At 39.6% G+C, this 24,830-nt stretch overlaps 1 protein-coding gene across 4 annotated transcripts in view; it reads right to left on the bottom strand.

Moving 5' to 3' along the window:
- Window positions 1-767: 767 nt before the first annotated feature.
- Window positions 768-24,830, bottom strand: part of HACL1 (2-hydroxyacyl-CoA lyase 1) — a 39,200-nt gene continuing 15,137 nt past the window's right edge. For 3 of the 4 annotated variants that reach the window (XM_054483195.2, XM_063661288.1, XM_054483198.2), the window contains 10 exons: window positions 22,810-22,922; window positions 19,837-19,972; window positions 14,865-14,970; window positions 13,049-13,132; window positions 11,664-11,765; window positions 8,381-8,535; window positions 7,797-7,955; window positions 4,551-4,658; window positions 3,350-3,536; window positions 768-920 (listed from right to left, as the gene is read on the bottom strand). In XM_054483195.2, coding sequence (XP_054339170.1) covers window positions 888-920; window positions 3,350-3,536; window positions 4,551-4,658; window positions 7,797-7,955; window positions 8,381-8,535; window positions 11,664-11,765; window positions 13,049-13,132; window positions 14,865-14,970; window positions 19,837-19,972; window positions 22,810-22,922 — 1,183 coding nt within the window. In that variant the 3' untranslated portion in view covers window positions 768-887. The remainder of the gene's footprint in view (window positions 921-3,349; window positions 3,537-4,550; window positions 4,659-7,796; window positions 7,956-8,380; window positions 8,536-11,663; window positions 11,766-13,048; window positions 13,133-14,864; window positions 14,971-19,836; window positions 19,973-22,809; window positions 22,923-24,830) is intronic. The other variant, XM_054483196.2, reaches the window with a different exon arrangement.

Below are 24,830 nucleotides of genomic sequence, written 5' to 3'. Positions count from 1 at the left end.
AGGCTGCCTCCACTCATGGGGGCAGCCAGTGTGTGCAGAGTCCACACGGGGCGAGAGAAAGCAGGAGAGAGGCAGGGAAGGTGCTAGGTTCCCTGTGGGGTGCTAGGTTCCCTTTTGGTTTTTGTTTTTTTTTGAGACGGAGTTTCGCTCTTGTTGCCCAGGCTGAAGTGCAGTGGTACAATCTCGGCTCACCACAACCTCCACCTCTTGGGTTCAAGCGATTCTCCTGCCTCAGCCTCCTGAGTAGCTGGGACTACAGGCATGTACCACCATGCCCAGCTAATTCTGTATTTTCAGTAGAGATGGGGTTTCTCCATGTTGGTCAGGCTGGTCTCAAACTCCCAACCTCAGGTGATCCGCCCGCCTCAACCTCCCAAAATTCTGGTATTACAGGCATGAGTCACTGCGCCTGGCCGCTAGGTTCCTTTTAACAACCAGCTCTAGTGGTAACTAATAGAGGGAGAGCTCATTACCCTGAGAACTCACCAAACCTTTCATGAGTGATCCATCCCCATGACCCAAACACCTCCCATTAGGCCCTACCTCCACCACTGGGGATCAAATTTCTACATGAGGTTTTGGGGAACAAAAATCCAAGCTATAGCAGTAAAATAATATTGATATGTAAATCAACATTTAGGCAGTTACAATGCTATTATGTAATAAAAGCTCTCCATTCATCTGTAAGTAGTTTTGTGGCAGAATAACTTTTTCTGTTACTTTTTCTAACTTTTTCTGTTTTTAATCAATTCCTTTACTGTAAAATGTCATTTTAAAATGTTTATTTTATTTTGCACAATTTTAACAGTAGAGTAATTTTGCTGTGGAAAATAAAATTTCATCTTGCAAGAAAGAGAAAACTCAAGACCACCAACTGGCGTCTTTATTTACATATTAGAGCGGGTCAGCCAATGAAAATCCTAGAAAAAGAAGACAACAAACATTCAGTCAAAAGAAATGATTGTCTGAAATTATATCCTCATTGTTTCACTTGTTCTAAAACCTAAAAGTCCTACACAATGGTGGCAAAATGAGGTTTGTCTTTGTTCTGGTGCTTTTCCCAAAAAGGACCTAAAAACCTATTAGTGAATCTTCCTGCTGTGTCCTATAAAACAATCTAAAATGGCATTCTGGGTCCTCTTCCATTAACAATTATCAAAGCACAAAAACTATAGTCTAAAAGAACCAGAAGTACACTCAGAAGGAGAAGGGAGATAAAGGAGGCCCACAGAGGGCTGAGCTCCTGGGTCTGAGAACATGAGTGGGAAGAACTGTGCACGGAAGTCTTTTCCAGAACTAACACCATCCTACACATATGGCCTGGACACAGGCACAGATATAGGCATTCCCATATTGAGGCAGGAAGTGGCCAGCCTACACTGAGAATCAATGATAAATGGCAGATGGACAGACAGACAGAAATCAACAGTTTGGAAAGTATAATGTATGTAAATTCCACTGGAATGAAAATAAATAATTTCAAAGTGATAAATGTAAGAAATATAAAGATAATCCTCATAGAATTGCAAAAGAGGAAGATGAGAACTCATATTTCTCCAGCAATATCCAAACAAAATTCATAGAGAAATTGTAGAACAGATCATTGGAAACAAATCAACAGCGTGAACTCACTAGCAGAGATGACAGAATTTGTTAGGGCTTTTCTGTGATTAACATAGGTCTCAAGATGATGATGATGATGATTATTATTATTTTGAAAGACAGTCTCACTGTCACCCAGATTGGAGTGCAGTGGCACAATCTTAGCTCACTGCAATCTCCACCTCACGGGTTCAAGCGATTCTCGTGCCTCCACCTCCTGAGTAGCCGGGATTACAGACATGCACCACCATGCCTAGTTAATTTTTGTATTTTTAGTAGAGACAGGTTTCACCATGTCGGCCAGGCAGGTCTCAAACTCTCGGCTTCAAGTGATCCGCCCACCTCGGCATCCCAAAGGGCTGGGATTACCGTGCCCAGCCATCAAGATTATATGTATTCATTAAGCTTCTTATAGTGGCTTTAGTTTCCCCAGTGCTCCGATGGCCTGATGCCCGGAGGAGGGTGTTTTTGGTTACCAAACTAACAACCCAGTCACTGGAAAGTATAAACCTAGTTATAAATCCATGAAGCCTGTCTATTGAGTGTCTGACTAGCATAAATCATTTTAAATAGAGCTTAAAAAAAGAAAAAGCAATCCACAAACCCACAGGAGTACACATAGATTCTGAAAGTAGCTGACCCTCCCTTAAAACAGTCTGTCTGTTTGCGCCACAGAAATCCCTGCTAATGCCCCCTGCCCTTCAGCTTACTGGCCTAGTTTTTCTGCATTCATCTTCCTCATCACTAGGCTTCTTGAGTATCTCCTCTCTCTGCTAGGAAGTAAATGCCAAAGTCGTTGAAATCTGTTTTTACACAAATAGAATTTCAGTAGAATTCTATACATTTTAGTGTCTAAATTAGTTAATTTATATTTCATTGATTATCCAGGTATCTGTTTACTCATTCATCCACTGCTTTGTTTACAAAAGAGATCCCATATGTATAAGAACCAAGACAGAAAGTACTTGAAAAAAATATCTGCTCTGAAAAGAGTGGCTGATACGCAAAGTGTTCGCACGGAAGACAGGTTATATGAGGAGGCAAGTGGCAGAACCAGGATGGCAGTAGAAAATTAAGTATGAAATGCAACTTACTCTGGGATAGGAGAGGCTCATGCTATGAACTTTGTCATTTACTTTACTGCTGTAATCAACACTGTAGTTTCACCTTAGAGGTCAAAGTAACTAATTTTGAATGTACCTGCACAAATCCTCGTATTACAGTTGCATCTCCCTCTTCCTCAGACTTGCCATGCTTCCTCTTTCCTCTTGCTACAGAGCCTGTTGCACATCTCTTCCCTCTCCCCTTTGCCGAGTTAGTCTCTGCTTATCCTTCTGATCTCCGTTTAAGAATCACCTCCTCTGAGAAGCCTTCCCTGTAACCTCAACATAAATCTGATTCCTTTTTGGTACGTTTGCTTAGAACTGGGTTCCTTTCCTTCCAAGCAATTGCTTCACTCTGTCGTAGTATGTTCAGTTATGAGGTTACCAGACTGTCCCTCTCCCCTACCAGACTATAAAAGCTCCATGAAGGTGAGGACTGAGCCTGGTTTGGCTCACCATGCTATTTGTAGCACCTAACACATATCTCAATATTCACCGAACAAACACATGAAACTGCCAAACTCAGAAATGGTTTAGAAAGACCTCTGTGGATGATAGAGCGTGTTCTGTTTGGTAGATACTTTTTGGAGGGGGATAGGGGAAGCAGATGCATTTCTTGCTTTCTGCTTAGCAACTGTATTTACCTGGGCCTTCCGTGTGGCTTGTGGCTCAATCATGATGTTGATAAGAGAAGGTTTAGTTGTGTCTGCTAGGCTCTGCCTCAGGGATTTTTGGAGTTCTTCTGGTGTTTGTACAAAATACCCTTTGCCTCCAAATGCAGTCATGACTTGCTCATAATGTGAATTTGGCAGCAAACACATTGGAGGGACCCTGAAAAACAAGGTCATGAGTCAATGAAATTTAAATCTTAAACCTTGTAGAAAAAAAAGTCATTCTCTGAAATACTTCATTAAAAAAATTTCAGCTGAACTGAAAGGCATACTTTTATCTTCAACACTTAAGCTGAGATGCCAGTACACCAAGTTTTTCCTATATTTATAATTATCTATATAGCAATGTCCAATAGAACTTTCTGTGATGATAGAAATGTTTTAAACCTGTGCCATCCAAGACAGTAGCCACTATCTACCTGTTGCTGTGAGGACTTGAAATGTGACTGAACTGAGGAACTAAATTTTTAATTTCATTTAATTTGAAGTAATTTAAATCTAAATTGCAACAGTTGCAACATGCCTAGTGGCTACTATACTAGACAGCACAGGCTACACTATCAACTATTATGAATCCAGAAGAAAAACATGAAAAAAAAAAGATTACTGCAAAACAACAAATAACAAGAAAACAACAAATAAAGTTAGTGAGGCATAAATAGACACACCCATATCCTGTTCCACCCCAAGGGTGGCTCATAAATTCACATCTGTCTCACATTCTATGGCCAGCTACAATACTGTCTTAATCTGGCTCTGCCATCAGATGATCAAGATTTAGCTAAGTGGTGAATGAAAGGTAGACCTCTGGAACATAAATAATATGTAAACATCCACATTTCTACATGGTGCAACAGGAATAGTAGTCCTACTATTGCTCCCAGTCCTGGGAGCATTTTGCAATAAGCCTTTTCACTAACAAGGCTCAGACATCACACTCATTTATCTGAGTCTTCAGTGGCTCCCTGATTATTAACTATTTATTGAAGCACCTAATCATGGATATTTGTGCAAAGAGGAACTAAGACAGGATTCCTGCTCTTTAGAAGGGCTGACAATCAAAACAGACAATACTCATACCATGTAGGCACATTACTGCCAATATAGAAGACTTTTTTAAAAGAGATTAAAATGGGTAAGAGAAAGTAAACAGACATTGGTCTTGGTTACTTACACTGCAGTAGCACCTCGAAATTTTAACATTTCTTTCCAAGTATCTGTATCAAAACCTTGGTAAATCCCATTGTTATTCACTATCAAGAGTATGATTGGCAAGTTGTACCTAAAGTGAGAGTAAAATATGAAGGAAATCATTCTTCATTTTAAAGTAATTTCTTTTCTTTGGGTTGAAATTTTAACTTTAAAATGAATAGTTTTCTATAAGCTTTTTGTATTATTAGAGGAAGACTAAAAACCAAGCATTAATTATCCTAAGAGAGAACATCAAATAATTAACAGAAACATCATGAAAAGGCAAAAAGAATGCAAGATTAAGAGTTGTTAGTCCTGGCTGGGCACGATGGCTCATGCCTGCAATCCCAGCACTTTGGGAGGCTGAGGCGGACAGATCACAAGGTCAGGAGTTCAAGACGAGCCTGGCCAATACGGTGAAACTCCGTCTCTACTAAAAATACAAAAATTAGCTGGGCATGGTGGCATGTGCCTGTAGTCCCAGCTACTCAGGAGGCTGAGGCAAGAGAATCGCTTGAACCTGGGAGGTGTAGGTTGCAGTGAGCCAAGATCGCACCACTGCACTCTAGCCTGGGTAACAGAGCAAGACTCCATCTCAGAAAAAAAAAAAAAAAAAAAAAGAGTTGATAGTCCTTTAGCTATTAGCTATGAACCTCAGACAAATCACTGAGCTTTTCTGAATCTGGGTTTTTATAAGTCTAGATGGTATATGAAGAACACCTTCCCTATTTAATACTCTCTAAAGTACCACTTCTAGTTGGTTCCTAGGAACAGTGTTTGAAAAGTACCTTTCTACTTACTGAGCTCCCCACAGACACCCAGCCCTTGCTAGATGCTGTGGGAGATACACAAGTGACTAACACACACAATCTGCACTCAAACTACCACACCCATAATCAGAAACACATTACATGGTGTAATTAGTACAGAAAAGGAGTATTTAACAATGTGCTAAACAGTATAGCAAAGACAAAAAAGAAAAGGTTGATTAAATGTTATTGACTGAAAAGAATGTAGATTTTATTTTCTAACACAATTTCCAAGGGCAAGTGGTAAAAACAAAACTAAACTGCATACTGTTAAATAACAGGACTATGGTAATTATTTGCTCTCCATGCTCAAAAGGAATCATTATCCACTAAAAGGCTGACTTCCCCATAAGTCATCTTTTTTGTGTGTATCACTTGGTTGTCAATAAAGACACTCTAACAGACATATACAGTCAGACCTCATTATCTGAGTTCTGCATCCATGGATTTAACCAATTACGGGTCAAAAATATTTGGGAAAAAAAATTGGGTCTGTACTCAACATACACAGACTGTGTTCTTGTCATTATTCCCTAAGCAATACAGCACAACAATTATTTATATAGCATTCATATTGTATTCAGTATTTTAAAGTAATCTAGAGATCATTAAAAATATATGGGGGGATATGCATAGGTTATTTGCAAATACTGCACCATTTTATATCAGGGACTTACTTGAGCATCCTTGGATTTTGGTATTTGAGGAAGGTCCTGGAACCAATCCCCCATGGATATAGAGGGACAACTATACCTTCCCAAATCTTGAACGTTTTATCTACCAAAGCTTTGCCCACCCCAAAACATGATTCACAAAAGCCCTAATAAGAGCCCTAGCTAAGAATAGAATGGTTTTTACTACAGTTTAAATATAGCTGGAAAAATAAAACCCCCATCCTTCTATAGTTAGGATCTACAATTCATGAGTTTCTCCATGAATTCTCATAACTACACACATGATCCAAATGACTCATGTTCACTGAGCATCACCTCAGAATTTAGCTGGGGCCAAGCATGGTGGCTCACACCTGTAATTCTAGCACTTAGAGAGGCCAAGGCGGGTGGATTGCTTGAGCTTAGAAATGTGAGACCAGTGTGGCCAATATGGCAAAGCATGGTGGTGCATGCCTGTGATCCCAGCTACTCAGAAGGCTAAGGAGGCAGGATCTTTGAACTTGGGTGATTGAGGTTGCAGTGAGCCGCAATTGTGCCATTCCACTCCAGTCTGGGTGACAAAGCAAGACCCCATGTTGAAAAAAAAAATTGCTTGGATTATCTCATTTGTTTCTCATACTCATCTTTCTAAGGTAGGAACTATTCCTTTTTTCTTTTTCAAGGAATTTCTGCCTAAAGGATACCATTCCTGCTTTAGAAGAGAGGAGACTGAGGCTTGGTTAAGTGACTCTTTTTTTTTTTTTTTGAGATGGAGTCTTGCTCTGTCACCCAGGCTAGAGTGCAGTGGTGCGATCTTGGCTCACTGCAACCTACACCTCCCAGGTTCAAGCGATTCTCCTGCCTCAGCCTCCCAAACAGCTGGAACTATAGGCATGCGCCACCACATCTGGCTATTTTTTGTATTTTTAGTAGAGATGGGGTTTTACCATGTTGGTCAGACTGGTCTCTAACTCCTGACCTCAGGTGATCTGCCCACCTCAGCCACCCAAAGTGGTGGGATTACAGGCGTGAGCTACCACGCCCAGCCTTGGTTAAGCGACTTAAAGTCACATGGCTCTGACTTGATAGAACCAGTATTTAAATCCAGGCCATTTGTCCCACAAGCCATGCTGCCTTTTTTTGTTTTTTTTTTTTTGAGATGGAGTCTCACTCTGTCACCCAGGCTGGAGTGCAGTGGTGCGATTTCAGCTCACTGCAACCTCCACTTCCCAGTTCAAGCAATTCTTCTGCCTCAGCCTCCCAAGTAGCTGGGATTACAGGCATGCATCACCACATCTGGCTAATTTTTTTTTTTTTTTTGTATATTTAGTAGAGATGGGATTTCACCATGTTGGCCAGGCTAGTCTTGAACTCCTGACCTAAAGTGATCTGCCTGCCTTGGCCTCCCAAAGGGCTGGGATTACAGGTGTGAGCCACCACGCCTGGCAGAAGCCATGCTCTTAACCACCACACTCGCTATTTCCCACAGGAAACAAGCTTCTTTCAGTCCCCAACATTTTTTTCTCAGTGACCTTAAGACCACTCCCCACAGTTTTACAGGTTTTTACCATACAGTGAGGAGGCCAGAAAGATACGGTTCTGCAAGAGAAAGACCGTGGGTTACTGCCACTAGCATCCTCAGGACACAACACAGTGCTATGCACAGGGCACCTGGTGAACACTTGGTATTTGTCAGGTGACTAGGTCTTGTGTGTCATTTTTCATATTCTAGAGAATCAAATGCTCTGATTCAGGATGATGTTTTACCTGCAGATGGTTTCCACCTCCATGCCAGAAAACCCAAATGCACTGTCTCCTTCCACACAGATGACCCGTTGCCCAGGGCTTCTATCTTTAGCCACCATGGCAGCTGCAATAGCAAATCCTAAACCAACTCCCATTGTTCCGAAAGTACCAGCATCAAGCCTGTTGGAGAACAAAGCTAAAATGAAACCCTCTGGGGCATGTCATAGACAATGGGGTTGGCACAAACCTTCTAGTCATATTTATATGGTTGATGGAAAAATGAAGAACCATAAAAACATTCTCTTTCTTCAATATAAAATCTTTAGGCTTCTAGGAACTAATTTGTCAAGGATAGAAAAAAGCCACTCATGTTTGCTTGGAAGACTATAAACATATTCCTAGAACACTAAGTAAACAATTATCACAATACCAAGAACACATCAAGCATAAAAACTCTACAAAACCTCACCTAAGGATACTTTTATGAAATATGTCCTTACATACTAAACATGTATTAATTCTCAAATGTCTTCTTAATCTGCACTATTATAGTTTCATATTAAACACATTATAATGAATTACGACTTCTTCTTTAGAAGTCTTACCTGTGACGAGGACGGTAGTTCTGAAGCACAGTCCGTCCAATGTCCATAGTATTTGCTCCTTCGCTTACCACAAAACAGTCTCTAGGTAGTTGTTCTTGAACATGGTAGAATACTGTGTAATAATTCATAGGCAGGGATTTTTTAGAAGCTAGTTCCTGAAAAGTAGATGGGAATATAATCAAATTAAATTGAGATACAATGAAAATAACCAATGTTAATAAGCTACTATCAAACTTATTTGGAAATACGCAACAACTACAAGCTACAAGGTTTCCAAATGGCTATAAAATGGCCACTCTGAGAAGCTGGCTGACCTGTGAACAGCCCTGGGGGACATATGTCCCACAGTCTCAGTTGGGAACACAATTAAATAAGCTTGGGAATATCCCTCCTCTTGGAGATCTGCAATGCACAAGAGCGTATTAAAGACTCTGAGAAGTCCTATAGTAAAGACAGCTGGGAAGCACTGGGTTAAATAAAACTAAATGTTCTCATTTGAGCACTCTTAGGAAAACCGTGCCTTAGAAAAAGTGAAATTTATTCCAGAATATTTTCATCTGAACTACGACCCTAAACTTAAAATGTCACGATTTTAGAATACAATCTGAAAATCTAGTTTTTCCCCCAATACACTTAAGAGTAAAGGAGATATGTTACCCCCACTATTCTAAAGAGTCCCTGAATGGAGAGAAAAACAGCAAGGTAAACACCTTTGTCTAGCCACATGCCTTTCAGGGCTGAGAAAAAGCCATAGAGAGCTTTAGCAGCAACAGTCCCATCTGGCCCCAGGACTGCCTCTTCACCTATGCTACTTTGTTCTGTTGGAGATTATACCCAAGGTAAAGAGGGACCCTCCTATACTCCTGCACCAAAGAAGAAAGGCAAGTCCCTTCTATCTTAAACCAACATCGTTCCTATGCGAAAGAAAAGATTAGTCATGATATGACTCAGGAAATAAAATTGAGACTGGTGGCCGGGCATGGTAGCTCACGCCTGCAATCTCAGCACTTTGGGAGGCCGAGGTGGGCGGATCACAAAGTTAGGAGTTCGAGACCATCCTGGCCAACATGGTGAAACCCTGTCTCTACTAAAAAAAATACAAAAATTGGCTTGGTGCGGTGGCTCACGCCTGTAATCCCAGCACTTTGGGAGGCCGAGGTGGGCAGATCACCTGAGGTCGGGAGTTTGAGACCAGCCTGACCAACATGGAGAAGCTCTGTCTCTACTAAAAATACAAAATTAGTCGGGCATGGTGGCACATGCCTGTAATCCAGCTACTCGGGAGGCTGAGGCAGGAGAATCGCATGAACCCAGGAGGCAGAGGGTGCGGTGAGCCAAGCTCATGCCATTGCACTCCAGCCTGGGCAACAAAAGCAAGACTCCATCTCAAAAAAAAAAAAAAAAAAAAAGTAGCCAGGCATGGTGCCGGGTACCAGTAATCCCAGCTACTCGGGAGGCTGAGGCAGGAGAATCGCTTGAAGCTGCAAGGCAGAGGTTGCAGTGAACCGAGATCGCGCCACTGCACTCCAGCCTGGGCAACAAGAGCGAAACTCCAACTGAGAAAAAAAAAAAAAGACTGGCTCCGGATAGAAACAGTCACTGATTAAAATTCCAATGTAGGCCAGGCACGGTGGCTCATGCCTGTAATCCCAGCACTTTGGGAGGCCGAGGCGGGCGGATCACAAGGTCAAGAGATCAAGACCATCCTGGCCAACATGGTGAAACCCCATCTCTACTAAAAATACAAAAATTAGCTGGGCGTGGTGGCGTGTGTCTGTAGTCCCAGCTACTTGGGAGGCTGATGCAAAAGAATCGCTTGAACCTGGGAGGCGGAGGTTGCAGTGAGCTCAGATCACGCCATTGCACTCTAGCCCTCTAGCCTGGCGACAGAGCGAGACTCTGTCACAAAAAAAAAAAAAAAAAAAAAAAAAAATTCCAATGTAAGATAGATTCATGTACAATCAATTCTGCTATAATGCTTGATGCGAAAATGTGAATTTATTCTAAGACAATTGATATATTAGGGAACCAAGTGAGCATAACTCAAATTTTATATTTGCTTATGCATGATTCCACCAGTAAGAAACACTGGTGGAAACATACATAAGACACAGAAAACTGCCCCCGGCTGAACAAAGATACATAGGAATACACAAAACAATAAAAAAAAACACCTTTCTCACATAGGGAAAGCACAATACGCACACACATGCACACACACACACGCACATGTGTGCATGCACACGCATGCACACACACACACACACACACTTTACTAGAAATCGCCAAATCCTGCAGCACTGACTGATTTTAGTGCTAGCAGTAGATAGCTTGATGGTTTCTAGTATCACTACAATTTCCAAAACCTTAGCTACCAGGCAAAGCCAAGAGTGCAAATGAGAGAGCTGCAAAAAAATTTCCAGTAGTGATACAAAAGTTAAATAAAAAAGAAGGCTATACATTGGATCAAAATTTCAATTTTTATGAAACAGCTATTATAATAGCACGCCCGGAAGAACCTATATCTTAAAAGCAGAAAAACATCTCAACTCAAGATTTAAGGATTCAAAAAAAAAAAAAAAACACTTAATAGTTAATTTGTTTTTCTTTTAGAGACAGGGTCTCACTCTGTCACCCAGGTTTGAGTGCAGTGGCATGATCTACTGCACTGCCACCTCAACTCCTAGACTCAAGCAATCCTCCAACCTCAGCCTCCTGAGGAGACAAGACAACGGGTGTGTGCCACCACATCTGGCTAATTTTTTTTTTTTTTTGTAGAGACAAGGTCTTGCTATGCCCAGGTTGGTCTCAAACTCCAGGCCTCAAGTGATCTTACTGCCTTGGCCTCCTAAAGCACTAGGATTATAGGTGTTTAATTGTGATGTTCTATGCCAACATCAAACTGAAGACACACCCATCCACTTCCACTATTATCACTTTCCATCCAATGTCTGATCACCTTCCTTTCACCAGCTCACAGTAACTCACAAGCTACAACCTTTCAGAAACTTCAGGTCTTTTTCAAGGTAAAATGCTATATTCATTGGCATATATTTCTTAACCATTTAACATGTTTAAAACATTAGGTTCTTATCTTATTTTTATGTTACACAAAGTTTTTGAGAGTTGTGCCACTAAATCCCTTTTTCCCTGAGCCCTGGGGTTTTCACTGCACAATTTTGCACAGCAAGGTGATTTTTAGGAATGCACATGTCACATGATGGCAGAAGTAACTGAATCATGAGCCTGACCTGTTCTTGAGCTTCAGTAGGTCCCATTTTACCTTGGATGCAGCTTCATTGCTCTTCATTTTTTCTCTCAGAGTTTTCCACCACTTGCTCTCTGGAGGATACTGCCATGGTGTTTTATCAAGTTCCTCTAAAAGCTAAAAAAAAAAAAAAAAAAACCACAAACACATAAACTTTTTCTTTGCTTTTTTTCTTTTTTTGAGATGAAGTCTCATTCTGTCACCCAGGTTGGAGTGCAGTGGCGCAATCTCAGCTCACTGCAACCTCCGCCTCCCAGGTTCAAGCAATTCTTCTGCCTCAACCTCCTGAGTAGCTGGGACTACAGGTGCCTGCCACCACTCTCAGCTAATTTTTGTATTTTTAGTAGAGATGAAGTTTCACCATGTTGGTCAGGCTGGTCTCGAACTCCTGACCTCAGGTGATCTACCTGTCTCAGCCTCCCAAAGTGCTGGGATTACAGGGATGAGCCACCATGCCCAGTCTGCTTTTTAAAAATAAATTTAAATCATATTAACACGGAAACATCTTCTTAAAGAAGACTATACGGCCATACTACCCTTCACATTACTCAGACTCTTTTTTTCTTCCAGTTAGTAAGCACCTGACAGAAGATCAATGGGGAACATGGAAGGCTTTTGTTTGGACAGTGTGGGTTTCTGCCAGATGCTGGGATGCCCATAGGACAGACTGGAGTGCTACCTCCTCCACACCTCAAACAGGGGCTCTGAGACCCTCCTCGGTCTTTGACACTGGAAGGAAAACCACTCCTTCCACGGAACTCTTGTAGGAAAACCAACAAATAACCACGGACTCCTATGGTACAGACCAAATGCTTCAGAGTGATTTAATATGTGATTCGAGATTACATCCTATATTGTGTAATCATGACAACAATACCAAATTGTATCATCCAAAATCAAGTGATAAATGTGACTATATTTTATCTCCTGTCACAGTGAAATGTACAAACTATGTACAAATAATAACAACCTGGAAAAGTCACTGATTAGTTTGAAGAGTAAAAAGCTCTTTTTTACCTGAAGAAATACTTTTAGATTTTTCCAGTGCTAAGCCATTTCTTGGCAGTAAGTTCAGTTCCTTTGGAAGGTATACTTTTTCAGATAGCTGGATGCTATTTAGTAAATTAGTAAATTTAGTAAATTACTGTTTGCCTACTGAAAGATGTTACATTTTCAATCACCTTCCAAAAATGCTTAACTTACATAAAAATGAGCTATGTACCAGAAGTTGGACTTAACAAGTTCCAAAGTTGTATTTAAGAATAGTTTTCAATAATACATTTTGTTTAAAACAGATATGAATAGTAGACCTGTTACCAACTGAATCAAGATTAAAACATTTTCAAGAATTGACTATTCCCTAAAGAGCACTCCACATAAACTAAAACAAAAGTTCTCACCTGCTTAGTGACAGCATTTATGTTTCCTAGCAAAGTAACAGCGGGCTTTACATTATTACCCAATTCTTCTGCACAGATATCAACCTAAAAAGAGACAAGGCTAAAGAACAACCCATGTTTATTCTGAAAAATATGTAAGAAGTCAATTACGACTGAATAAATGAACTGTGTATACAGAATACATGATAAAGATTTGATATTCATAAGTTCCTTAATAAAAAAAAGTGAAAGTCCATAGAACTATATTAGTATTATAGCTAGTATAGTGAGCCTCATTATCTCCCCTCATTTGAAAATCTACTCTATGGAATTGTGGTATTGCTTCATTATACCCATAGGGAACGCATTTGACCTGATCAATTATAGTTTTGCAACTAATCAGTAAGTTCTATTGAATTACATTTGGAATTCCTATCTAGAGTGTGGGTTCTCAAATATGAGCTTATATCAGAGTCACCTGGTATATTCTGGGCTTGATAAACCATAAACTGTAGGAGTCTACCTCAGAGTTTTTTATTTCAATAGGTCTGGGGTAGGGTCCAGAAATGTGCATTTCTAACAGGTTTCGCAGGTGGTGCTGATGCGCCTGGCCCAGGGAACCACATTTAGAGAACCATTCCAAGAACATGGCACGATTACTTCTCCATTTACTCAGAAGTTCCATGTCTGGATGGCCATGGACAAATGAAAATGGCTTCTGCAAAGAGGAATACTTTAGCCACCCCAAAGGGGATGTATCTCATTCTATAATCAAGAGGGCAATCAAGAGGTATTGGCATCTTCCAGGTAACTCCGTCTTGCTTGTCTGCTGTTTTAGTTCTCAACGGGCTCAGCTGGGAAAGGAACAATTAGAAGTTGACTCCTTAAGAAGTAAAAGGTAGACTGGGAAAAGGGCAACTGTAGCTGGCGCATCAAACATCAAGCAACCCAAGCACAGTGGCTCAAGTCTGTAATCCAGCATTTTGGGAGGCTGAGATAGAATTGCTTGAGGCCAGGAGTTTGAGAACAGCCTGGGCAATGTGGCGAGACTTTGTCTTTACAAAAAAATTAAAATTAGCCAGGCATTGTTGTACGCGTCTATAGTCCCAGCATGTCAGGAAGCTGAGGTGGGAGGATCACTGAAGCTGGAGAGGTTGAGGTTGAAGTTAGCCATTATCGTGCCACTGCACTCCTGCCTGGGTGACAGAGCCAAGATGCTGTCTCAAAAACAACCAAGCAAAAACATCAAGTAAAATGGGGCCAATCCGTGTAGGGCAAAAAGGTTTGCATGCCACTATGCATGTAGTACTTTCCACACCAGTAAAGAAACTGGCTTATAAGGTGGGTCATAATGATACAAGAATCATCAAAGACAGGTCAGAATACATTCCGGATGCTGTTTAATGACATGTAAAACAGTGTCATTTAGAAATTCCCATCGGAAAGGTGAAAGTTTTGGCATCTGAAAGAAAACCTCACTCCCTAACAAGGCCAAATGTTTTGTTCTAGTCTACCATCCTACTTAAGTCTCTTTTCTCTACCTTTAAATATACTTCAATTGTGAAGAAAAGACAAATTATGCTTTTTAAACTATTTGAAACTTGATTTTGAAAGGTTTTCTGGCTAGAAGTAAAGTGGCACATTATGTTTCATACGCTAGAAAAGGAAGCTTATTTTGGTACCTGTAATTATGTTAGACAATTTATAAAATTCTACTTGTGTAAAAAGATAACAGTTTTTTTTATAGAAATCAAGAAGAAAACAGAGCTGATTATGGCTGATAGGGAGAATAATGAACACAGACATTTCTGATTTTAAGTTCCTCCTCTCTAAGTACCTGGATAAACTTCACATCTGGCTGATATCTTGGAGGCAGTCCAAAATGTAAAATCCAATTTAGTCTGGCACCAAATAACACAATTACATCAGCAAATTGCAAAGCCCTATTAAAAAAATTGATATGAAAGTATAACTATATTTCTTATTTTAATTACTCTAAAATTTATCTCTAAAGTATTTGAAAAGTCTAAATCATTTGGAGCTTACATCAGACTTCAGAATCAGCTTCTAGGGTATATTTGATCTTTCAAGCTAAAATAATTTATAAAACCATTCTATATAAATAGTTATCTAAAATATAAATTAAGTAAAAAAAAAAAAATTACCATAAGCTGTATCTACACTCTTTTATTACTTTTTTATAATTAGAAAAATTAGTACAAGTACACTGTAGGCAATCCAGAAAAAAACAGAAAAAGTATAAGGCAAAAAACAAAATCACCCCATAATACTTTCAACTTATAAACTATTATGAATATACTGGCAAATTTTCATCTACTTTTTTTTTCTATGCAAATACATTTTTACATAGTTGAGCTTATATACTATAATACTGTCTCATACACTTTTTTTTGTTTTGTTTTGAGACAGGGTCTCTCTCTTTTGCCCGGGCTGGAATGCAGTGGTGCAATCATGGCTCACTGCATCCTCTACCTCTCAGGCTTAAGCGATCCTCCTACCTCAGCCTCCTGAGCAGTTGGGACTACAGGCACATGCCACTGCACCTGGCTAATTTTTAATTTTTTGTAGAGATGGGGTTTTGCCATCTTGCCCAGGCTAGTCTCGAACTCCTGGTTTCAAGCGATTCACCCACCTTGGCCTCCCAAATTGTTTGGATTACAGGCATGAACCACTGCGCCTGGCTGTCTCATATACTTTTGCTTACATAAATGTTTTCCTGGCCTGGTGCAGTGGCTCATGCCTGTAATCCCAACACTTTGGGAGGTAGAGATAGGCAGATCATGAGGTCAACAGATGGAGACCACTCTGGCCAACATAGTGAAACTCCATCTCTACTAAAAATACAAAAATTAGCTGGGCGTGGTAGTGGGCACCTGTAGTCCCAGCTACTCGGGAGGCTGAGGCAGAAGAATTGCTTGAACCCAGGAGGCAGAGGTTGCCGTGAGCCGAGATCACACCACTGCACTCCAGCCTAGCGACAGAGCGAGACTCTGTCTCAAAAAAAAAAAAGGTTTCCTTTCTCATTAAGTTCTTAAATACAACTTTTAAAGGCTACATATTTTGCTGAATACAATATACCAAAATTTATTTAATGTTTTCTCTATTGCTGGATATTTTGTTAATAGTGCTGGGTTGTACATCTTCACACTTAAGTCTTAATGCACTCTTCACATTGGTCCCTAGAAGCAGGTTATTTTTCAGACTATTGATTCATATTCCAGAATTGCTTTCTAAAATATTATACCAATTAGATTTCTAAGTTTTATTTTATATATTTTAATACTTTTGTCAATATAACTTCTAATCTTTCAATGATTTTTACTTTCGTAATACAACCACCCTTGCTTTCTTTTTCTTTACTTCACATATCTTTGCCCAGTCTTGTTTTAAAGCTGTATCATTATGTTTCAGATGTGGCTCTTATAACACATATAGTTGCTGTTATTACTAATCTAATCTGAATATCTGCCTTTTCCCAGGAGAGTTTATTATCATAATTGCTGTGGGTTTTGTTTTGTTTTTCACTTCTCATTTTTCTGCTTCTTTTATCTGTTTCCCATTTTTCCTGTCTTTTGCCATACAGGATCTGTATTTACTGCTTTTGTCTTCTTCGGTGATAAATGCAATTTTTCACAGAAATTATATACTCAAAAATTAAGTACATACTCAAAAATCATCTTTAATATTGTATTAGTCCTATGAGACCCAATTTAACAAACAGATAACTGCAATCGGCAGGACAGACTTGCTTACTGATACTCTAAAACTCTTGAAATCATTGATTCAATTATTTATAGTCCCTTGCAACCTTTTTTACACTGGTAATGTCATTAATATTATCCTCTTAAAATCTGGCTAGATTGAAGATAAACTTCATTTCAACCTAAGTATAAAAAAATTAATAGTGTAAGAATTAACTTGGTTACTGTATATAGTAATATAAATAAAAAGACAATATATTAAGATAGCATTAAGTGAGGAAAAATTAAAGATCTAGCAGCAAACATTGCATTAAAAAAGCCCTCAGAAGCCAGGTGCTCACACCTGTAATCCCAGCACTTTGGGAGGCCAAGGTGGAAGGATCACTTGAGCCTAGGGGTCTGAGTCCAGCCCAGGCAACACAGTGAGGCTCTGTCTCTACAAAATAAAAATTAAAAACCCTCAGAATTAATTTTAACCCATGAATGAAAATATGAAGAACACCAAATACATGACAGTAATAAACTACAGAAAGGGAAGGAAGAAATGGGATCAAAAAAGATATTTAGGGGACTGCAAATGAATCCATAATTATTTGCTTCCTAAAAAGAAAAAAAAAAAAAACACCTTAGGCGAGGCATGGTGGCTCATGCCTGTTAGGCCAGGCATGGTGGCTCATGCCTGTTAGGCCAGGCATGGTGGCTCATGCCTGTAATCCTAGCACTTTGGGAGGCCTAGATGGGTGGATTCCTTGAGCCCAGGAGATCAAGACCAGCTTGGGCAACATGGTGAAACCTCATTTCTACAAAAAATACAAAAATTAGCTGGGTTGTAGTGGCACACGCCTGTAGTTCCAGCTATTAATACTTGGGAGGCTGAGGTGGGAGGATTGCCTTAGCCCAGCAGGCAGAGGTTGCAATCAGGTGTGATTGCACCACTGCACTCCAGTCCAGGCAACAGAGCAGATCCTGTCTCCAAAAAAAAACCAAAAACCGGCCAGGCGCAGTGGCTCACACCTGTAATCCCAGCACTTTGGGAGGCTGAGGCGGGCGGATCACAAAGTCAGGAGATCGAGACCATTCTGGCTAACACGGTGAAACCCCATCTCTACTAAAAATACAAAAAATTAGCCGGGCATGGTGGCAGGCGCCTGTAGTCCCAGCTACTTGGTAGGCTGAGGCAGGAGAATGGTGTGAACCCGGGAGACGGAGCTTGCAGTGAACCAAGATCGCGCCACTGCACTCCAGCCTGGGCGACAGAGCAAGACTCCGTCTCAAAAAAAAAACAAAACAAAAACAAAAACAAAAAACCCTAAAGCAATATAAAATAATGTTAATAACTGATGCAATCCTACTTCTTATACATTATTCCCAACTGAAACCTTCTTTTACTTAGAGATTCATCTGTCTATATTTTTTATGTTGATGCTGATAAAGTTGAGTGGTGGTTATGTAAGTGTTCATTACATTATTCTCTCTTCCTGTGTGTATAGTTAGAATATTTCATAATAAAGACATTTCAAGAAATTAAAAAGAAAAAAGTTATAGTACATTAAAAAAAGCATGTCTTAAAAATCTAAAAAGAGGAAACTTCCAATGCCAGCCAAGATTGGATAAGTTTGAAGAAGCAACCCACACAGAGGGTGAGTTTCCAAGGTATTTCTCCCCCTTGTTTTGTCTCCTGGCTTTGACTCAAAGGCAGCCCTAGCTGCAGAACTGCAAGCAGCGAAAACTTGCAGAGAAACTGTTTTTTTGGCCAAAGGATCAGGAAAAGGGCCATGCAAGCTGGAGAGTATGGGGGGAATGGTCAGATTTTTTTTTTTCTTTATTTCCCAGCTCTGCTCTGAGGGCAGCCCTACTGCAGAGCTGCATGGTGGTGGCTCCCAAGCAGCTGAAATTCCAAGAGAAACGTCATCTTTGAGGCAAGAGGGATTGGGAAAAAGGGTCCCTGTGGTCTGAAGAGTATGGGGACAATCCCCATTATTTTTTTCTTCTGCAGCTTGTTCAGAGGGCAGCTTGAGTTATGTGATACTATAAGGGAGCAGCAAGAGCCAGGAAAAGGGGCACCTGAGAATGGGAGAGTGGGGGTGTGGAGCCTACAGAGGAGAGAAAATAAATCCCTAATTCTGGGTATGAACCAGTACATGTCTGGGGCTCACGCCTGAGCTGGACATGTGCCAACAGACTCAAAACAGCACAGCAAAGGCTCTGAAACTGAAGTGACCCTGGAACTACTTATATATGGTTAAGTTCACACTTCAATTTGTAGTCAAGCTAATCTAATCATGTTGATTGACTGCTAAGAGAAACCAACAAAAATCAACATTCTACAGAGGATTTTAATATGACCCAGAATCTCCAAATATAATATTCAAAAATCCAGGATACAATCCAAAATTACTCAGTACAAAAAGAGCCAGAAAAATGTGATCAACTCTCAAAAGAAAAGATAATGAATAGATGCCAATCTGAGATGACTCAGATGTTGGAATTAATAAACAAAGACTGCAGAAACTATTATAACTTACTCCATCATGAAGTATAGAAAAATATTCTTGAAAGAAATGTAAAAACAGAAGATATCAGCAGAGAAACAAAATATAAAATATAAGGATTAAAAATAAATGAATAGATAGATACTCAGGGACATGTCAGACAATATCAAAATGGATGAAGGTTGACATAGAAAAAATATTTGAAGAAAGAATGATGAAAACTTTCCAAATTTAGAGAAAGACAATTTAGAGAAAGACATAAATTTTAAGATTCAAGATTTGAGAATCCCAAAAGGCTCAATTAAAATAAACCATATCCAGACACATCATACTTAAACTGCTGAAAACAAAAGATAAAGGAAAATCTTGGGAGCAGCCATGGAAAAACAACATATTACATACAGAGCAACAATAATTTGAATGACTGCAGATTTCTCATATGAAATGAAAGCCAGAAGATAGTCCAAAAATAAACAGGTATGCTTAAAATTCCACGATTCTTTCAGAACTCCATCCTAGATGAAGATCACAAAATAATTTAAATTAGCCTAAAATCTACCAAGCCATCGTATTTAAAATCTGGAATGCCACACACCTGGATCTGGCTGCACCTACACAGCATGGATGGTTGTCAGGGACAACACCCTTCCCCATAGGGGTGGGCAAAAATGGCAGTTTATATTGCTCCACCAATTTCTTGATACTCTCTTCTGCATGAGCATAAGCAGCACCTATAAGAAATGCAAATGTATTGGACAATTCAGTTAAGCTATAGGCACTGTGACCCTTAAAAAAGTTCATGTGAAATTCCTTTTTACTTATTTATGTTTTGAGACAGGGACTCACTCTATCACCCAGGCTGGAGTGCAGTGGCATGATTTTGGCTCACTGTAACCTCTGCCTCCCTGGCTCAAGCAATCTTCCCTCCTCAGCTTCCCGAGTTGCTGGGACTACAGACAGACGCCACCACCGCACTCAGCTACTTTTAAAATTTTCTGTATAGACGAGGTCTCCCTATATTGCCCAGGCTGGTCTGCTGGTCTTGAACTCATGGGCTCAAGCAATCCTCCTTCCTTGACCTCCTAAGAAATTGCTTGTAGATCTTCTCAAATACTCTCCTTCTGCCTATACCTGGGCTTAAACTCAAAACAAATTGTGACTACAATTTTTATCACTTGTATTTTAAAATGCTTAACAAAGTAAGAGTTCTAATTTTCCACCAATAACACTCTCAATTATTCTGAAGGATGTCTATCCCAAAACAAAAGTCACATCTCACAGCTCTTGCTACTGTCACTTACCCATTCTATGCTATGGTCCTACTGAACTACACTCTACAAGTCCCTGAACACACTATCTTCACTCAGAGGCCCGGGTGGCCAGGGAAAAATGTTGCCCTGAAAGAGAAAGGCTCTCTCTACCCTCATATGTTGGTCCTCATCTCCAGTAAACCTCCTCTACACAAGGTCTCCTAGTCCAGGCACAGAAATTCTAAGGTGCATTAAGTTTCTAAAGATCTGCAGATCTTTCTACAGGCTCTATAATTCTGTGATTGTAACAGAGCTAACCCCAGTGGGACACATTATCTTTTTTGTTGTTGTTGTTGAGGCAAAGTCTCACTCTTGTCACCCAGACTGGAGTGCAATGGCGCGATCTCGGTTCACTGCAACCTCCACCTCCCGGGTTCAAGCGATTCTCCTGCCTCAGCCTCCCAAGTAGCTGGGATTACAGGCTCCTGCCACCAGGCCCAGCTAATTTTTGTATTTTCAGTAGAGACAGGGTTTCACCATGTCGGCCAGGATGGTCTCGAACTCCTGACCTTAGGTGATCTGCCCACCTCGGCCTCCCAAAGTGTTGGGATTACAGGCGTGAGCCACCACACTTGGCCCATGTTATCATTTGTTTTCACAGTTATGTGCCTGGGAATAACCCTCTGCCCTATTCCCTTGATGACATTAAAAATACCTTATTGTTCAAATATTCCATTTCTAATGTCATCAAGACCACTATTTTTTTTTTTTGCTATTTTATACTTTTTCAAGGCTAGTACATTATTCCATATTCTGTATATATAATTCTCTACTGAATCCTAGTAAATAGTATCATGCACTTGCAGATTCAATATAACACTCCACTCTACAAAACTACCTTAAAATCCCTTCTCATACATGTATGATGAAAAATAGTTCCTTTTTTTTTTCATCCAGAAAGTTTTCTTGTATTCTCCTTCCTGTTTCAATGTCTTTGTACACTCAGTTCTCTCTTCCTGCTTTGCCTTTGGTCTCTGTCCACTTGGTGAACTACTGTCTGCTTTTTCAAGATACAGCTGTTGTGTCATCTCTTCTGGATAGTCCTTCCATACTATCTACACAAGCAAATTGTTGCTGTTTTCCTTGAAAACCCACCTCAACCTCTCTGTACACACTGCACAAGAGCATACCGCACTTACTTGTTACCAGGTCTATCTACCCTCCCCAATAGGTAGGAACCACTATTTCTCTGTATCCCTCATGAATGTTTTGTGTAATCCCTGCCTTATCATAAGCATTCATCAAATGTTTGTTAAAAGAAGAATGAAAACTAGCATCCACTGAGTGCTTTCCACATATTTTGCTATTTAATTATATCCCATTGAGGTAGTTAATATCCCTATTTTAGAAGTGAGGTAACCTGAGACTCAAAGTAGTTGTTTCCCAAAGTCACAGAGCTAATACATCATACAACACATTCTACTCAGTTCTGACCTCAATTTTTTTGTCATACACTATCAAACTATTTTTAATTTCTACAGATTTAGTTCCTAAGCAGTTGATAATTGATTAGCATGGTCATAGGTGATCCCAGCAGCCTCAGTTCCAGAACACGAAATGGATACTATAATAAATTGCTGACAGGAGTATAAATTGGTTGGTACAACACCTCCAGAGAAAGCAATATGACAATATGTACTAAAAGTCTTAAAAATATTCATACCCTCTAACTTTTCTTTCTAGGAAACTTAAATCCTAAATATAGAAAAAGTTTTAGGCACAAACATGTTTGCCACAGCTACTGTAAACAAACAGTTATTGGCAAAGATTTAAATATTTGCCAGGAAAGTAAGTGTTAATGTACACATGAAGAGACATTAAAAATTATATTTAGGAAATACTTTTAAGATGAAAAATATTATAATCTTAAATGAATAAGGTAGAATATAAAACTGTCTATGAGCACAGTACGTAATCTATGTGTAAAAAGGAATAGAAATGTACTAAATGTTAAAAATAGTTACCTTAGATGAAGGAACTTCTACTTTTCTTGATTTTCCAAAATGTTTTATAATAGAATAAACACATTTCACTAATAAGACCAAAGAAATTAAATAGGTAGTATTTCCTTAAAAGGGTGAAATCTCTGGGCATTAAAGAATAAGTCTGTAATTTCAAAACAAATAATGCTAAATGGATGAAGAGAATTCTTATTCCAATTTCAAACATTAGAACAGACATTAATAACCAATGAAAGTTTGTAAAAAGAATTGGCACTTTCAAAAGCCTAGCAAGATTTAGAGTTCTATTCATGCTACCTTTCCCGATGATAAGAAGGGGTTGTTTGGCATTCCTAATAACAGAAGCTGCCGTGCACACAGCAGAGGTTTCTGCCATGCTAATAGGAGGTGACATGCAGCGCTCCATGTACCTAGAAAAAAAGAGCCCTATTAATTAAAAGAGGCCAACTATGATCTTTTTATTGTGAAAATTTCAAATATATAGAAAGGTAGAAAAAATAGTACAATAAATCTCCATACATCCCCATGTAGATCTAACAACTTAATATCATTTTACCACATTTGTTTCATATATACACACATAAACATGCATTTATTTTTCGTGAACTATTTTAAAGTAAATAATAGGCATCAAGACACTTCACCCTTAAAAATTTCTCCATGCAGCTGTGCATAAGAAAGACCTTCTCCTATACTCAACTATCACATCATTATCACATCTGGTAAATTAACAGTTATTCCCTGATATCATCTAATAGCCAGTGAAATGGCCAATTCATTGACAGAAAATGTGAGTTAATGGCTTTGTACTGTAGTAGCAGTAGTAGCTGTCCTAACAGTAAAAACATAATAAAATCTAATATTTGCTATGTGCCATTTATTCTCATATAACTGTCAAAACAATGAGGTTAGGTATCAACATCATCTTCATTTCACCACTGAGGAAAAAAAAAGACTCACAGAAAGTAACTTGTCCAAGATCTCCAGATGGCACATGGCAGAGACAGGAATGAACCAGTCATTCTGTCTCCAAAGTCCACGGTTTTAAACACCTTACCACATTTCTCTCTTTTTTTTTTTTTTTTTCTGTGGAGACAAGAGTCTTACTCTGTCACCCAGGCTGAAGTGCAGTGGTGCGAACTTGGCTCACTGCAACCTCCATCTCCCAAGTTCAAGCGATTCTCCTGCCTCAGCCTCCCGAGTAGCTGGGACTACAGGCACATGCCACCAAGCCTGGCTAATTTTTGTATTTTTTGTAGAGATGGGGTTTCACTATGTTGGCCAGGCTGGTCTCAAACTCCTACCTCAGGTGATCCACCCACCTCGGCCTCCCAAAGTGCTGGGATTACAGGCGTAAGCCACCGCACCTGGCCCTACTACATTTCCACTCACTGGGTGTTAATATTTTAGTATCATAATATGCATTAGTAAAAGAAATATTCAAACTGTCACAGTTAAGTATTTCTGGACACCAAGTCCTGTGATATTTCATTTATTCTAATTAATATAAATTATACTGTATAAAATTCAGACATATTGTCAAAATATTTAGACATATAATAAAAAAGGACAATCTGTATAAAATTTAAAAGAAGGTTTACAGAGTTAACTTACCTGAGCTTACCCTCCTCCCCTTAGTAGTATTTTGATTATCATGTTCAGGTATTAGGCAGAATAAACAGATGTCTTTTTTACCCAACTCTCCAAAATAAAAAATCACTCCTGGCTGGGCACGGTGGCTCATGCCTGTAATCCCAGCACTTTGTGAGGTCGAGGTTGGCGGATCACAAGGTCAGGAGTTCAAGATCAGCCTGGCCAACATGATGTAACCCTGTCTCTACTAAAAATACAAAAATTAGCTGAGCATGGTGGCGGGCGCCTGTAATCCCAGCTACTTGGGAGGCTGAGGCAGGAGAATCGCTTGAACCCAGGAGGCAGAGGCTGCAGTGAGCTGAGATCGTGCCACTGCACTTCAGCCTGGGCAACAGGGAGAGACTCGGTCTCAAATTAAAAAAAAAAATCACTCTTTGGTACACAGAGTATACAGTAAGACCCATTGACTCTCTGTAGTCACTAGAGAACCATCTGGTCCACAACAGCAGAAACGCACTAAACAGTACCCATGATGCTTTAACCCTAAGTACCTATCTCTATCGGGATGATTTAGATACCAGTGAAAAATGCTTTTTGTACTTCTTTTCACTTAGTGTTTATTTAAGAAATATGGGAATATGATAAATCATAGAAACCTCTATATTGGAATATTTGTTAACCACAGAGAGAGACAGCTAGATGTTTTTTATCCTGAGTCCTAATAC

The sequence above is a fragment of the Pongo pygmaeus genome, chromosome 2 (assembly GCF_028885625.2).
Source record: "Pongo pygmaeus isolate AG05252 chromosome 2, NHGRI_mPonPyg2-v2.0_pri, whole genome shotgun sequence".
In the NCBI taxonomy this organism is placed as follows: Eukaryota; Metazoa; Chordata; class Mammalia; order Primates; family Hominidae; genus Pongo; species Pongo pygmaeus.
The sequence above is the reverse complement of the archived record's forward strand: the minus strand, read 5'-3'. Positions and strand labels throughout refer to the sequence as shown.